The following is a 17,682-nucleotide window of genomic DNA, read 5'->3' as shown; positions in this document are numbered from 1 at the left end:
GTCGATTTTTCGAGCTGTTCGTAGCGACGCGATGTTGCAGAACACTGCGTCGTGATACGTTTTTCCACGATGTTTTCGGAAAAAGGGGAAAAAGACTGGAGCGCGAACGAGAGAGAATTTCTCTGGCGTTTCGTCCCGCGGGAGGAAGTCCGCCCGTAGGCGGAAATCCATGGGTCGTCGGTTTCGGAGCAACGCCGACACCACCAAACCGGCAGTCGGTGGTGATTTTTACCTTGTAGCGAAAAAGTTTTCACTTTGCCCTCGCGTTAACTCACGCGTTTATCTCGATTTTGTATTCGCTTTAGCTTCCGTCACGGGTATTATCTAACGGAAGCTAATTCTGGACAAATTACATGCTCTTTGTGATAAAGAATATTACATCATTAATACACGAATATTACGATTATATCATGGAATTTTGCAGCTATTTCGATTCAAATGTAGCAATTCGGAATTGCCGGTTTTTAGGCCTTTTTATTTCGAAAAGCATATAGAATAGCAGATATATCGGATATATATTTAATCATGTATTTTAATTAATTAAAATTAAGATTAAATTATATTACGCATTTCTCTGCCTCTTACGAATAAATTAAACACAATATGTTAAGTTGAATCATTTTTCCGTTTCTTATGAAGAAAAAATTTCTTTTTTTGCATTTTTAAAAGATTTTTTTCTCGCATAAAGCACTTGATGGAAAATCCGGCTCCGGACATCCGGATTTTACAATATAGTTTAGCTTTACAACGAGATGGCACACTTCCGCGTATGCGATTCCATTTAAATAACTCTGCGGTAGCACGTTAAAAAAAATCGTTCGTGTCTGTTTCATCGGACCGTTCAATCGCGCGTCTACTCTTCCGGCCGTCTGCATTCGAGAGATGCGATCTGGAACACATAACATTATTCGAAGATATCCGTATAATCTATCTATCTATTCTACCTATCTGCTGTAGGAAATTGAATGTTATATCAGTGCGCTAATCAGATCGGAACGACGCGCGATATGCGGCCTACAACGGCTTCTTACTCACGCTGATTTTAATCGATAGATCTGCCATTACAACGTGTCCCAGAAATTAATATGGATACTCCTTTCGATCACAATTTCCTTGGATATAATCGTTTTAATTACTCCTTTATATAATCAAGCTTTGCGAATTGCAATTTTATTATTGTTACAACAATTTTGACATAAAATTCTGTTAAGTTTTATCTACTTGAAAATTCTATATATACTCTCGCAATTCGCCATAAGTCTCTTTTTGAATGATTAATTATTCAAAAGCTCGACGGTTATAGATGTCTTGACATTTTCATCTTCAGGAAAAATGGATTCCAAATCGGCCAAAGCCATCGGCCATCAACTGAAAAGAATATTCGATGTCGGTCTCGGGACATTCTGTGTAATGTTTGTAATGTATGTAATACATACATTATATACATAGTTGACTTCTCTTTTATCGATTAGATTTTCATACATTCAGGAAAATTAGTTATAAATTTATCGCGCTTATTTATTCGGCGGGGAGGCAACCTTTCTCTCTAAAATTTGGATCGTCATTTCGGCCGTTGCAAGATGTAGCGCGTGCAACTCAACTACGAATACCAGTTGTGCAATTAAAAAAGATGAATCGTTATTCGGTGACTCCCTCTCTTATTAAGTATGCGACGTACGTTTTTTCATTTTTATTTCGCGAAAGTTTTAATAGCGTTCCCCTCCACCGCGTAGATTCTGACAATTACGAACGCAAGGGGCGCGAGCCCTTCTGGTACTCGTTTTGCGTAGCCGCCATAAATATTGCAACTTTCGGAATTACTGGAAAGAGAACAGTATCTCCAGTATCTCATATGAACAAATATGCATTTGTTCTATCTCGGTATTTGTGTGCGCTGCACAATTAGATATCTAAATCGTAATCGCATAAATTATTTTCCGAAATATTTTACGGAGACGACTGTGTGTGTATTATATTCCCCAGAATAATTATATTACCCGCATAAAGTAAGAATGCATTCGCGGGAGATGCTTAGGATTTCGTGACCTGTGCAAGTTTGAGAAACACAGCTCTATCCTATTCCCATTTGTCAGACGTGAATATTGCAGACGCTTGCGGTCCACGTTCCAGGTATAACCAGCGAACGTGTGTAGATTTAACATTTTCAAAGTTACATGCACGGAGTTTAGTACAAAGAGAGGGAAAGAAAGACGAGAGAGTATGATAAATAGAATAACTTTTTCGTGTTTGATATTAAAAAAAGTTATAATCTGCAATAATAATTTGGATAATAAAATAAAATAGCGTCTTTTGCAAAAGATATTCACGATTGTATAAACTGTAAGTACATATGTACATATGTACATAGCTCGAGATAACTTTCGCGCGTGTAACTATTTCCGAGTTGGTGTGCAACCATCGGCCAGATGCACTCTGCTCGAATGTACAATTTTCGGCGTAAAAAGCCAAATCATCCAAGTAGAATCGAGATGTAACGAAAATACTAATCTCGAAAGATTCAGCAAAATTTTTCGAAACCTTAAACGTTCTAAAAACTCTAATATCTTTCACAAGTTTTTATATACTAATATATAATGTGTAGAAACAGATTGTAATTTTTTCGTATTTTAAAATTTTATGATTATTAAAGTATAAACTGATATAAATACCAGAATATCAAAATCACGACAATATATTAAAATATGTGAAAATTGAAGAGGTAAATTAATCATGGTTTTGTATTTTAAATACAAAGATCAGTCTTTGTAAAAGAAACAAATGATGCAGTATGCCAAGTGCATATATAAAAAGCAACTGACCGTATATCATGGAGACACTATCGAGTAGTTTATTCAGAATTCTTGTCAAAGAATATACTTTCAATATCTTTAAAACTGAATGTGCTTAAAATATCTCTAGAACTGAAACTGTGATAAAAATCAAGTTTTATTTATTAATTTAATATTTTTTAAGTATTGATTATGATATGTCTAGGCTGCAATATTTGTACTTATATTGTAATATTACAATATGAATATATTAATAATATATTACAAAGTGCATAGGATAATTTGTATTTTAAAGCGATCTCCCACATTTAAATTATGATATGTATTATAGAGATTCAAATATGCATATTGTAATTATACAATATAGTCATATAATCAATACTTTAGAGATATTAAACTACTAAGCCATCTAATCATTATAATTAATATCAAAGAATGTTATTTGAATTACAACATTGTACAATTATAATATTGTTTACAAATTGGAAATACACATATAGTTAAAACATAGTATTAACTGTATATTGCAATAATACTAATATTTATAACATTTGTATACATACCCTCTCTCTCTCTCTCTCTCCCTCTTCTACAACTAATTTTTTAATAGCGCGTTTAATAATTTATTTTTTAAAACTTTTCTACCTGTTGCATTTTTATTTGAAACGCGAGTTTAAATATTATGTACTTGGCAAGTGCGTTTGTTACCTCTTTTCGAAGGGATCACACATTTGGAAAAAGGCCAACGAATGGAATCGGAGTTTACAGGCCCGGAAGTCCTGGAACATCCGGTACGCTTCAATAATGAAACATTCCGAGTGCATGTAATAATAATGTCACACAAGCGTCGCCGTATGTGCGAGTAGCAGTTATTTGCTGCTCGTGCGGGCGCTAATATTGTCGCCATAAAAGTCGCACCGTAGCGCTTACTATACGACCGTGCCACTTATATTACTCGTGAAGAATGTAAGAGGATGCGAGGTGTTCCTTTTTTTTTTTTCTTTTCGTGTCGACCGGCGCGGCCCACTCTTCTCGATGCCGGGTACATCCGGCGCGATTTCAACTTTGTTTCTCATTCACGATTCCCGACGACTTGGCGGTGAGATTCCTTCCTCGAAAGAGGAAGGCTGATCTCGCCCATCTGTCTTCTCTCGTACAAGCGGTTCTCTCTTTCGTCTCTTCTTGTCCTCACGAAAGTGTACCGACGAGTGTGATGACGTATTCGGGAATTCATGACGACAATAGAAAGTTAAAGGCGCTAAGGCTAAGACCCGGAAGGAAGACTCCAATGACGACGAGTGACCCACATCCGGTGAATCAACTGTAAGAGAGTAAGACGGCTTACGTGTATATGTGGACCGTTGCAGAATATTTCGTAGGATCGAGTAGAAATTTGGTACATAGAGAGAGCTGTGGAATCGTGCATGTGTGACATCGATAAAAAGTACACAATTTCCAACGTAATGAAATTTCAGAACCGCTTGTTAGCGCTCGATTCGATTGCACGCTTGATTCGACATGATCATTCCACGCAGCAGATAATATTCGAGATTAATTACACAGATTATATTCGAGAGACCTATAACATCATTTCGATATTTCAATCTCTCAATCATTGACGTTTTCATTCAAAAAACATGCAAATACGGTAAAGTAATTTTTTACTTTGAATAATTGATCTCGATTACTTTTACTCGATCGATTTATTTTATTTTTGTTATGAATTTTTTAATCATTAACTAGCTGTGGCAAAAAACTACAAGAGTTTTTTGCCACAGCTAGTTAATGATTAAAAAATTCAATTTAACACCATATTTAACTTAAATTTTTAGAAGCTTGATAAAATTAATCTCAAAGTTGGTAAAATTAATTATCCATTTTCTCAGTTTTATAAAAAGCAAAGTCAACTATATTGCATTTAACTCTCTTCAATTCGTTATATTCTACTGAGACGCACATTTATTGTATTTTAATCGGATTTACCTTTCGACTTCATGTGTCCACCATATATACACGGTCCATTAATAGACTTAAGTAAAGCTGTATGCCTTAAATAAAGCGCGGACGAATATTAGCGAAAACTTTCCTTCGCAAAATCGAGTTTATATTACTTTGTTCAGGGGTCAAGCTCGAACGAATGCGATATTTTTACAAAGGGCAGAATGATTTTTATTCTTTATTATTATATATATTTTTAATAAAAAATATTTTCTTCCACGTGTAATTGGAAAATTCGCCGTTGGTAAAGAAAGTCTCTATGTATATAAAGATTGAACTACATGGAATATTTCTTCTATGTAGTTCTTATAGAAATAGAATGCAACGCTCTTGGATCATAGATCTGTTCTAGAGAACGTTGGAATTTCCGAGATGGAGAAATCTGTCAGCCGCATCATGATACGTAGGAATCACGTCCCGGACGACAGCCGACAACAGGCTAATGCCAATAAGCGTAATCTCGACGCGATTGCTCTGTATAATTACCATTATGCAGCAACGTGGCATGGCTATCCTACTATCGTTGCATTATTCATGTCATCGGGCTACATCCTAAATTTGAAGGTTTCCCAAAGGATGTAACCGCCGCATCGCGCCGGTAATTTCACTGTCGAACAGCTTCGCCTGCCATCGTCGTATATGAATCACGAAGTAAAGTGCATTAAAGAGGATCCATGAAAAGGAGGGAGAGAGAGAGAGAGAGAGAGAGAGAGAGAGAGAGAGAGAGAGATTTTTAAAGCAGTTTAGGGCTTTACAAGTTTACTTTAGACGATCTATAATCGGCGATAAAATTCAAAATAAAATTTTTAATTTTATATTTTGCATAATAAAATATTTAAATAAGTAAAATACACACACATGTATAAAATATATATAAATATCCAGAAAATTACAAATAGATTTTGTCTTAAATTTTTGATTTGCGAATTATAGATTATCGAAAATGGGTTTTAGATATACCGATAATAAATGCTTGAAATATTTATTTATCAAAGATATTTCTCGACTGTCACTATCATTGATTATGTCAGTAATGTTATCATACATTTATACGTATGTTTTTTTTCTCATCTTAAAGACTTAAATCTTATTTCTTAAACATCTAATTATATGCGAAAACATTAATATACACCAATGACGATATTTTCTTGCTAATAGAATTATATGATACATTGTGTTTAGTGACATTACAATTATAATATATTATTATTAGTCAATATATATATTGGCATTGCAATTGCAGTAATTACATTAATACGATCGATAAAATACGACCATTATAATCTTCTTTTTTATTCCTAATTACGAACTCTTCCAAGAAGCATCTTTGGAGATGATTACAATGGGTGCGGCCGGATAATCGGGGCGATGAAAAGAAGCGAGTACATCGTAGCCGAGCTTGTAACGAGACACAAAAAGAAGAAGAAAAAGTTGAGAAAGGATGAAGAAAGAACGAAAACGGTCTGACAATTCGTAGATCTAAAGTCGACTTCGGCTCATGAATAACGTAGGAGAGAGCGCATTAGAATATTCCCCGCGGCATAACGAATAAGGAGACATAACTCCCATTGTTATTCCTGCGGCTTAAAGGGGAGAGCTCTGACTCGCGATGGGACTGCGAAAGAAGCGACTTTACATCGATACCACCACGAAAATAGTGCAATCGGAAAAAGAAAAGTCAACGGACCTTAACTTTGCCGCTCGTTGACTTATTAAGACCGCGTCGCGTCTTGTCAAAGCAAGGTTCCGTTCTCGTCGTGAAAGATAATGCGACGAATACGGCTTCCGTAGCCGTAATTAACGTTCCCATCGATTATTCGCGACGGCTTGAAGCCGTTTTAATCAAGACGCTACTGTGTTGCAGATATAGCGGCCGGCTCAAAAATTACTTGATGCGCTGAGGATGCGCCGTGATTTCTGCAACGGTGGGCTTGCCTGCGCCGTTGTGTGGGTGTCGTCGACCTGCCTGCTGCTCGTTCTCTCCTTGTCGTCATCAATCACCGCAGGTACGTTCTCTCTCTATCTTTTTTTTTCGGCGTTTCATTATTTACTGCTCAGTGGTTTGACGTCTGCCGTCCGAAGATCACGCGCACTAAGGATAAATTTATTATCGTACTTAAAAGAGAGAACTCGAGTAAAATGACAATCTTATCCGAAGCAATGTTTTTCGAGAATGGATCCACGTTTCCATTCATGTGACTTTGCTCCAAGAGAGAAGGTTTATGGATGAAAAATAATAGCTTAATAACTGCAGAAATATAGTTTTTTTGTTTTTTTATATATTATACTTTCCTTGATGTGACATTATCATTACTAATATTTTCTTTATTTTTCTAATCATATTCGAGAAAAAATATACGTCAGATGTATATATATATGATATCATATAAAATTACATACATTATTAGACCTTCTCTAATTAATTATGTATATTTACGTCTAATCATTACACCATTTTTTTCTCGGATAATTATGTTAATTATTATAAAATTTTGATTGCAAGTTAGAATATTATTTATTTCTTTATGCACTTGAAAGTGTTATTTTTAATCGTAGTATAAAGTCAATATGTTGAAGATAACAATGAGACTAAATCTAAAAAGAGCGAATTTTAAAGCATTAAATCAATCAAAATTCAATTTTTTTATCAATAAACCCTCTTTTCTCTGGCCATATGTTTGAGCTTTTGACAATACCGAATGTTCCTTCAACCGATCTTTTTTAATCCAAAAATTCATGTCGCGCCAGCTGTCTCTTTTCTTTTTTTTAGATTTACAGCGAATTTATTATTTTTTGCCTAGGACACCGTCCATATATCATTCTCGGCGTCGTACTACCTCTGCAAAATTGGAGTCAGCAGCGAGTTGTCTCGCATATTCGACAATACCTAGAAGGCGCGATCGAAGATCCGCGCGCAACGAAAAAGAAAAGCGAATTCTCTCTCTCTCTCTCTCTCTTTCTTGATACGAACGTGCATTTGCATGTAATGTGCCATGGTTAGACGTGAGCGGATTTCGGAAGCCGAACGCGAACGGTCGTGATTCGTACTTGATGTTGCGCGAACCAACCAACTGCACGTCATCGCACATATTCGCGACATATGTTCCTCCGGGGGAATTTGAGGATTCTGTTCGAGATCGCTCTCGGCGGCGAATTTCCTCTCTTGGCGTTGCGCAATTCCTCCCGTTTACCGGAGCGAGCGAAAAACGACCCTTCATAAATGACCATTTGCTCGAGAAGCGTTGAGTGCAAAATTAGATATTGCGCGAGATGCGCGTAAAGCCCGGTCTCTGCGGTCTGTGCTCACGTTTCATGTTTAGCGCTGAATATATTGTTCCGATTCTGAGTTTAATCCCTTTGAATTAAATCCCGTATCACGAAGAAAATATTATAGTAAAAATTGCAATATAATATTTATAATCGTGCAACACATTCCAACATATAAAAAAATAATCACGATATTTTTATTCGATAATATTATATACATGTTATATTGTATGTATAAAAGAATATTGTAATTATTCAAACATTTTGATGCATAAACAAATGCATAATTGTTAACAAACAATGGAACACAAATGCATCATTTATAATTTTTATAATAATAAATATCTAATGTCTTTTTATGTTCAACTTTACAATAAATGTTGTAAAAGAAAATGGCATTTATCATGTAATTTGTACTGTAAAATTTTCTACGTGCATGCGGGAGATAAAACATTGCTCTTTCGCTTTATTCTAATAAATAATAATTAACATGTAATTGTTTTAAAGTAGATTTGTTTGCAAATAAATATAATGAAACGTCGCAAAAACGAGATGCTTAATTTAGACGAATTTAATTTTCTACATCATTATTGTGGTAAAATGAATATTCTTTGTAGCAATCTTTTATTATTGCTAATCGAGATGTAGAGATAATTTTTGCGTGTAGGACACCCCTGTAGGTAGAAATCAAAGTTCAAATGAAATTATACCGGTGGATGTCTGCTCGATAACGTATATGTTAACGTATAAATATCCCGTAACGCATCTCGAGTAATCGATAGTAAACGTATTGAATTCCACGCGTCTTCAATATATGCGATCGGTGAATTAAATAACATATCTAACGAGACGGTTTACGTGATAATCGCGGAACGAGACTGCTGGTTAGGAGCCTCCTCTCCCGTATAATCCAGCATTCCAGCAATCGATCCCATCCCGATGTGTTACAGCAGGATGCAGGCCTTTTCTCAATAAATATCGAGGGCAACCCGATTTGCATGCCACAGGCAATAACAAATTGAATTTCTCCCGCACCGTTAAAAGGCATCCCCTCGCCTTTCCTTCTCATTCTCTTTCATATTCTCATATCTCTCTCTCTCTCTCTCTCTCTCTCTCTCTCTTCATATCTTCTTCTTCTTTTTTTTCTTTTTCGAGAGAGAAAGAAAAGAAATTGAAGATACAGAGGAAACGCTGACTCGACAACGAGGCGCATATTAAATTCATTTGTACATTCCTCGAAATTCGAAAAGAGACAAAGCACATTTGCGAATGTATATCAAATTATATGCGTTTCGAATTCTGTCTTGAATCATAGGTAGAAGACTAGGTAAAGTTTTGGAAAAATTAAAGAATTCTCGCGCACGATAATTTTGGATAATCGGATATGCGGTGTCGCCTATTTTTCGCAACAGTTTTATTGAATCTTCTTTTTTTTTTTTTTTACGGAACATTGTTTCAAACCGGTGTGAAAACACGCGGCAAACGACCGCTTGACACGCGACGCGCACATATCATACATCGAGGTACGGGAGGTACATACATCGCATATATATCTCGACGGAGACTTTCGCCAGGTGCACCTAAACGGAATATCCGCTCGAGCGGATTTTCTTTTCGTATATGTCCGTCCGGACCCCGGGAACTTTCTTCATTTGTCACGCGAACGTGCATCACCGCTCTCTGCGTATTAATATGTGCCATGTAACGGAATGCGCGGTAAACTCCCATCGAGTCATGCATAAATTAATACAAAAGCTTAATTTTAGTTGAAATTTTTATGTTACAGTATTATCTTGTATTTTTTTAACCATAGGAAGAGAGAGAGGAGTTTTAATAAATTAATAAAACTCCATAAAAGAATCCTTTAAAAAATTTATAAAAATTAATCTTGGATCTCACATTTCCTCATATTTTTGAGGATTTTTTGGTAAGAATTTAACGGTTGGTTTCCGCGTTCTCGTACTGATTAATATTTCTCGTTCGTACATCCCGTTTTGGCACGCGCTTTCCTCTTCTCCTTTGAGTGTTCGGAGGTACATATGTACTTTGCCATTGCGGTACCGCCTGGAAATGCGCTCATAGTACGATAGGTGATGAGTAAGTATAGTAAGTGTGGCAGTAGGATGCCGAGGAACCGTTATAGCCGTCTCGACTCTGGCTATTTTTATTATTATTATCATCATCGTCGTTATGCTACACTTTAAGCCCGAGCGTACTCGAAAACAACGTCTCGCTTCTCGACTTCTCGTCCGAGAAAGCACTTTATTTCGCACAGTGACCTATTTAGCGCTTCTGCTATAAGTAATAAGTATAACTTATTAATCCACTAATCCATCACATATCGTCGCCTCATTGAACATTAAAATCCTTGCGATTCTCGCGTCTCAATTATGCATAAATCCAAGATTTTAGCGCAAATAAATAAGAGGTCTACGATTACTAATAATTTAAAATCAATAATTAGGTTCCTTCTTTTTGCCGCTATATTAATATACATTTTTTTCTAAAATGAGTATCTATTTTGGTGAAACATTAGAGGTATTAATAAAATAATTAAATTGGACTCAGTAAAGTATGTATTTTGCTTAAATACGTATATATTTTCATGTCTTAAAGATGTTTTTTCATAATTTCTCTTATTTTGCAAAATAGATAGTCGCTTTAGGAAAATCCTACATTTAATACTAACTAAATGATAGCTAATCCTAGAGAGGCATACCTTTTTCTATAAAAAATCCTGCTTACAGTGAATCTTGTATCAATTTGTAAGATATGTGTAAATTTTTCGCTGTTAATAATTGAATTTTATATTTAAATTTATACAAATTAATATGAACGCATACACACATATATACATAATTTGTATATTACACAGAGCCATCGCTGAAGGCCGTCGGTCGATGTCCGTCCCTCGACGAACAGAACGTGTGTCCATCGCGGGCGCCGGCCTGCGAGAATGATTCTCAGTGCCAGAGGAACACGCCGGAGGAACGCTGCTGCAGGACCGCGTGCGGCTTCCGATGTGTTGCGGGCCAACTGACCGGATGCGAGCAATTAGCACTGGCGGCCGTGAGGCGATCGCGGGCTCTCGGTACCGAGGGCCCGTCGCAATTCGTGCCGCGATGCGACAATAAGACTGGCGAATTCGAAAAGATACAGTGTGATCCGCAAGGACGCGACTGCTGGTGCGTCGACGCGATCGGCACCGAAATTCCCGGTACCAGAGCGCCCAACAAGGATGACATCGACTGTTACAAGCCCCGCGTCTGTCCCGCTCACAGCTGTCGTATGTTCTGCCCCTTGGGATTCGAGGTATCCTAGATAATTATCTAGATATGAAAATTTCTTCATCTTATCTTTATCTAGATATCAAAGTATACATTACCTCCATCTTTACCTTTTATTGTTAGATAAAAGAAATGTCATCTTCAAATTATTTAAGATAATGTTTAGCGAGTTTATAATCTGCATCATTAAAAATATCTGCTTTATATTATCAGCGACCTCCTTTTTAATAGTGGGCAGCAAATATGTACCAGATAGAAATTGTCTGTCAAATGGCACATACAAAAAATTCTTGTTTTTAGAAAATAAAAACTTGTAAAAAACAAAAGCATATATCGTTACATCCTAAATTATTCTTCATAAAAGCGTTATTATAAAAAGATCAGATCTAGATATATGAAATGTTCTATAAAATCTCATACTTTTATGTAAAAATTTAAAACAGGACCATCTCTTTATCTAATTTCAACTACACTTAAGATGTTATTGTCCGTAGATCAACGAGAGTACTGGCTGTCCCAAGTGCGAGTGCCGGGATCCTTGTCGCGGTGTCACTTGTCCGGGAAGTGGACAGACATGCGAGCTGATCGAGATGAGTTGCGCACGCCCGCCATGTCCTCCGCTACCAAGCTGTCGGAAGGCCAAGTCTCTGTTGACGATCTGTCCGACGGGAGAACCTTTACAAATCACCGATTCACCACGGCCGTTCCTCTGTGGCGACACGCCGGGCAAGCCGACCTGTCCGCCGATGTATAGTTGCCTGGTAGAGTCTGGACAAGAGTACGGGGTCTGTTGTCCATCCAGCGTAAATTTGCAGCGAGCCGGCTCGTGTCCCGTGGAGGAGCCCGCGAACTCAGCCTGCGCACCCAGCTGCCGCTACGATCTCGAGTGTCCTGGACCCCAAAAGTGTTGCAGCAGCGAGCGTTGCGGCGGTAACGTGTGTGCGATACCCCGAGGCCTCAGTGTGTGCCATCGTGACCGCATGCTCGCCGAGATGCTCAGCATCTCCGAGCGCCAGGGTCGCGGTTACGTTCCGCAGTGTACGGAAGGTAAGGTAAACAAGTTATTTTGCCTTGATTGAGCGAAGATTGAATATTCGCGTCCGTTAAAACGAGTTCATTGACGATGTAAAACTTTGACGTCAGCCCGTGTAATTTGTATGACCTTCCAACACATGTTAAAGACGGCTGTATAGGAAGAAAGTTGCATGTACCGTTAATAGAGAACTGACTAAATAAAAGGGTGAGAGAGAGAGAGAGAGAAAGATACTTTATGTGTCGAAACTTATGTATTTAAGTAGTAACTGCGCAAGTTTATTACCTTCTCCATAATCCGCGGTTACGTTCCGCAGTGTACGGAAGGTAAGGTAAACAAGTTATTTTGCCTTGATTGAGCGAAGATTGAATATTCGCGTCCGTTAAAACGAGTTCATTGACGATGTAAAACTTTGACGTCAGCCCATGTAATTTGTATAACACATGAACACATGTTAAAGACGGCTGTATAGGAAGAAAGTTGCATGTACCGTTAATAGAGAACTGACTAAATAAAAGGGTGAGAGAGAGAGAGAAAGATACTTTATGTGTCGAAACTTGTGTATTTAAGTAGTAACTGCGCAAGTTTATTACCTTCTCCATAATCTTGAGCTTTCAATGCGCAGCGTGTCTGCGCTTATTGTTAGTGTATAAAAATAAAGCTTTTAAAATACACAATATAATCATGTAGACGGAGATTTCGAGACGAGACAGTGTTCGAGGAACGGTCTTGTTTGCTGGTGCGTGGACGACGAGGGTAGAAAGATATCCGGTTCCATGGGTCCCTCCGAGAAGATTGACTGTAGATCGATAAGTAAGGCGCGCTCGCTTCCGGCGTCTTGCACCCCTCAGCAGTGCGCCCAGGTTTGCCAGTACGGCTTCAAAACGGATGCCTTCGGTTGCCCAACTTGCGAATGCGACGATCCGTGCGAAGGGTGGGTATCGTTACGCTACAGTAGCGATTAATCCTTTACTTGCGAGCAAACCGAAATTCTAATATTTTCTCTCTAAAAATATTTAAAAAAATTTTTCCTTATACAAAAATCATAAAGAGAGGATTATTAATTTATAAATTATCTTGTTTATTTATTATTTTTTACTTATTTGATTAATAAAAAGCAAATATATAATAATTTCTCTCTATTTACATCATATAATTCATTATTTTTAAAAATTAATAAAAGATTTTTAAAAACTACAAAAGAGAGAGAGAGAGAGAGAATGTGACATAAAATAAATAAAAAAGGATGAATCAATATACATATTGCTAAATTAAATTACTACCTTCACAGATTTCCTTGCCCCGAAGGACAAGAATGTACTCTAAAGCGGGAGGACGGCTGCCCAGATTTTCTCTGTCCAACGAAGCCGGAATGTAAACCCAGGAAGACTTTTAAAAGTCCTTGCCTTTTTGGTACGCCGCTGATTGATCAGGATGGAAATGCCGCGACTTGCTCCGCTAACGAAACTTGTCCCGACAATTACAAGTGCACGGTGGTATCAGAAGCCGGTCAATCGGTGTGCTGTGTGGAAACACCAAGCCTTGCAAAGGCACCCACAAGTAAATTTCATTAATAAATAATCAAATGTAAAATAAGTAATGTGTGTTAATAAAACTATTTCTCAATTGTATATTACAACACTTATTCATAATGACAAGTATTATATATATATACAGAATTAAAGATTAAAGTTAAATATTTAAATATTAGAATTCAAAACACATCAAGTTAGCTTGACTTCTTTGCTAATTTCACCTTAAAATTTCTTTTTATGAAAAAAATTTTTTTTTCTCCACGAAAATTCAGTGTGCGAGTATCTGCGAGATTTTAACGATCGCATGGAAGGTACGAGGGAGGGAATGTCTCTGGCGATCCCGGCGCCTCAATGCGAGCAAAATGGCAGCTTCAAGTCTCTACAGTGTCACAACAGTACAGATTGTAACTGTGTGAACCATCGCGGAGTGATCCTGAAGACCGGAGTAGGTCCTGCCGCCTCAGCCGATTGTAACGCCATCAAAGAGTTCACGCGAATCTGCAAGCATCTCTATTGCAACCTGATCTGTCCGTACGGCTATGAAGTGGACGAAGCCGGTTGCGAGCAATGTCGTTGTCACGAACCTTGCCGCGATGTCGTTTGCAACTCGCAAGAGACCTGCACTATGATAGACGTGAATTGCGGTCCGGATCAGTATTGTCCGGCGGTACCGGCTTGCTTGACGACAAAGCCCGGCCAGTGCCCGTACCTTGTACCTGCCCGTCCGGTGACAAATGTTGCTCGACTGGCTGCGGCACGCAATGCGTAGCCCCCGTCATGGCCACGGCCTGCCAGCATGCCCGTGCGGTTGCTGAACACGCCGCCAGAGAATCGGGCGAGCCCGCTAGAAGAATCTATATACCTAGATGCGATGCCAACGGCGCCTTCGAGCCGGTTCAGTGTCACAATGGCGTGTGCTGGTGCGTGGACGAAGAAGGCAAGGAAGCAGCGGGCACCCGAGTTGTCGAAGGAATCGTGCCACGTTGTAATACGCCTTTCAGATGTCCGGAGATTGACTGCAAGCTCGATTGCCCGGACGGTTTCGAACTTGACGCGGATACCGGCTGTCCAACGTGCTTGTGCCGCGATCCGTGCCGCAGCGTCGTATGCCGCGGCGAAAACGAAGCGTGCAGAATGGTTGAGGTGGCGTGTAGCGCGCCGCCGTGTCCTCCCGTACCCGTTTGTCTGCCGAAGAAGGACAATCCGTGTCCGAACGGCTCACCGTTAGTTGAGCAGAACGGCTCGGTTGCCACCTGCGGCCCTCACGGCCACCATTGTCCTTCGACGCACAAGTGCGAGCTGTCGCCGCTGGACGAGTACGCGGTATGTTGTCCGAAACCGCGTGATGTATGCTTCGAGCCACCGAGACGAGTACCGTGCAATCCGGGTGCGGGTTTCAATGAGACCGAGAGGTGGTTCTTTGATCCGGAACGCAACGAGTGCCGACAAAAGCACGAATGCACCCTTGGCCACAACGATTTCTCCAGCCGGCTGGTATGCGACACCGTGTGCCCCGTGTTATCGCAATGCGAGAGGCTGCGCGAAAAGAATCTCAAGAAATCACAGAGGCTTAAGCAATCCACGTTCCTACCCAAGTGCAATCCCGACAGTGGGACGTGGGAACCGGTGCAATGTCTGGAGCACGTCGGTGTCTGCTGGTGCGTCAATCGCAAGGGCCAGCCGATTAAGGGTTCGCTCATCAGGGGCGCCGAGCCAAAATGTAATTTCCGGCAAGCTAGACGAGGCGGCAGGGGACCACAAGAAATAGATCGTGAGATTGAAGCGATCATGGATAACGCTTTGTTGGACTTGGAAATGGACGAGCGGCGAGCGGGGAAGATTCTCGGGACGAGGTGTCAGGCGATGAAAGACAAAGGCCATGTGCCGACAATATGCGATCCGCAGGGTAGATTCGAGCCTACACAGTGTGCCGGCGATACTTGCTGGTGTGTCGACGAAGCCGGTAATCAATTGATCGGCTCCGAGCCGTTTTTGAAGGGAACGAGCATTTGCCGTGAGTAGAAAAGATCTCGATGCTTTTTTAAATTAAATAAAATTTTATTGAAATAACTTTAGCGAATTTTTTATTAAGATTATATCTATTTAAATTTAAATTCAAATTTTATTGTTATAGATATTTTTGTTGATACAGTTGGGTAGTTTTATATTCAAATCTCCCCTTTTAAAAATATAAAAAAAATAAATTAAAATAAAAAATATATACAAAAGTATAAAAATATGAAATTAAAATGTAGAATAAAATAAAAATATAAATTAAATGTACATAAAAATATCTAAACTATATAATTCTTATAAAACACAATTCTCAAACATTGATGTGTTCATACAGAGATCTTTAATTATAAATATATTAATTATACTAATTACAAATTTATTTTAGTGCCCACACCGGTCGAAGCCGTCGAGGTGACATTACGTTTCCCTGGTCGATTCCTCGCCGCAGATGAGGCACGATTCACCGAAAAGGCCGAAGATCTTCTACATGAGCTCGGCGCGATGCTCCGGAAAGGCGTACGAGTGGAAATTAATCAAGATTCAGCGATCTTAAGCTTCGAGATTGTCGGCGCGAATAAAGTAGACGTGGCGTTCCATCTGGAGGAACTCACGCGAATCCAGCAGCTATCTATGCTGGGTTCATCCGCAGACGCGACGACCTCGCGCTTCACGCATCGCTCCACTTCCGTGGCAATGCAGAGTCGGATCGTTGCATTGGAGCAGCGCGAGATTCTGACACAAGTGGAAACACCGGTCTATCAAACGGCCACGCTCGTGCTCGCGGCAGGAAGCGCCTTCATTATTAGCAGCCTCGTCATTCTGCTGATGCTATATCGTAAAAAGGTACTTGCAATACACGATACAATCTGGTCGTGATATTTTATTGAGATTAAACGCAATGGATCTATATGTGATAATTCTAGTCTAATTTTGTTTAACGGAACTGGGTCATATTTAACGTTCGCGGAAATGATGTAAAATATCAGCTGTCGTCGAATTAAAGGAATCTGTTGCAGATGAAAATGAAGGATCCCACGAAGATGCTCCCCGTGGACCAACACTTTCTCGCTTACAGCCAGCAACCGGTCTACGTGATATCGGGAACGGAACAAGATGAGAAGGAGAAGGAAGCTACGGCACAACAGATACTGAAGGATATTGATACATCGGATACCATTGTTGAAGCATAAAGCGATTTGATGCTCTTTTCATGTCGATCGTTTTCACCTTGTACGATAGTGATTCCTTAGTTTCTGTCTCCGGAAGGTTCTAAAAAAAAATTATAGGAAATATAATGTAATATACATGGGTGCAGGGTTATCAATCTCTAAATCCTTCGAAGCACGCGCGTTAATTTGACTTTGTCAAGTAGTTGCGCGATAATCGTGATTTATTTTTAATCAACCAGTTAATCAACCCCATTGAGCCTCTCTGTCTCTGTCACAATCTTTTTATATAATCGAATGAAAAAATAAATTATGCAATCATATATATAACCAATCATATTAAAGAATTTTACAACAGTTGCAAAGCTGCTTTTTCTGCTGAACGCAGCCATTATATTATGAGATTGTTTTTTTATCAATTATAATAATATATTCAGAGAAAGAGAGAGAAAGAGCGGATCTAGCGGATATATATGACAGACAGAGACTCAAGAATTTTAATAGCGTAGCACGAGACGCGAATCACTGTCGTACACGATATAATACATACGTAGTCAAAGCCGCGTCATGTATATTCCACTGTCATTTTCG

General features: G+C 39.0%; 1 protein-coding gene across 1 annotated transcript; it reads left to right on the top strand.

The window, feature by feature from the left end:
- The first annotated feature begins 6,549 nt into the window (after positions 1-6,549).
- LOC115240667 (neurogenic locus notch homolog protein 3-like) lies at positions 6,550-17,414 on the top strand. Its single transcript, XM_029815956.1, is given in 9 exon segments — positions 6,550-6,793; positions 10,930-11,366; positions 11,836-12,388; positions 13,065-13,308; positions 13,666-13,934; positions 14,182-14,622; positions 14,625-15,923; positions 16,311-16,768; positions 16,942-17,414. Coding segments are annotated over 9 exon segments (3,978 nt in total). The 5' UTR covers positions 6,550-6,690; the 3' UTR covers positions 17,116-17,414.
- Positions 17,415-17,682: the final 268 nt, after the last annotated feature.

Source organism: Formica exsecta, unplaced genomic scaffold (genome assembly GCF_003651465.1).
Source record: "Formica exsecta isolate Colony F162 unplaced genomic scaffold, ASM365146v1 scaffold443, whole genome shotgun sequence".
NCBI lineage: Eukaryota > Metazoa > Arthropoda > Insecta > Hymenoptera > Formicidae > Formica > Formica exsecta.
Note: the sequence above shows the minus strand (reverse complement) of the source record. Positions and strands in the feature narration are given on the sequence as shown.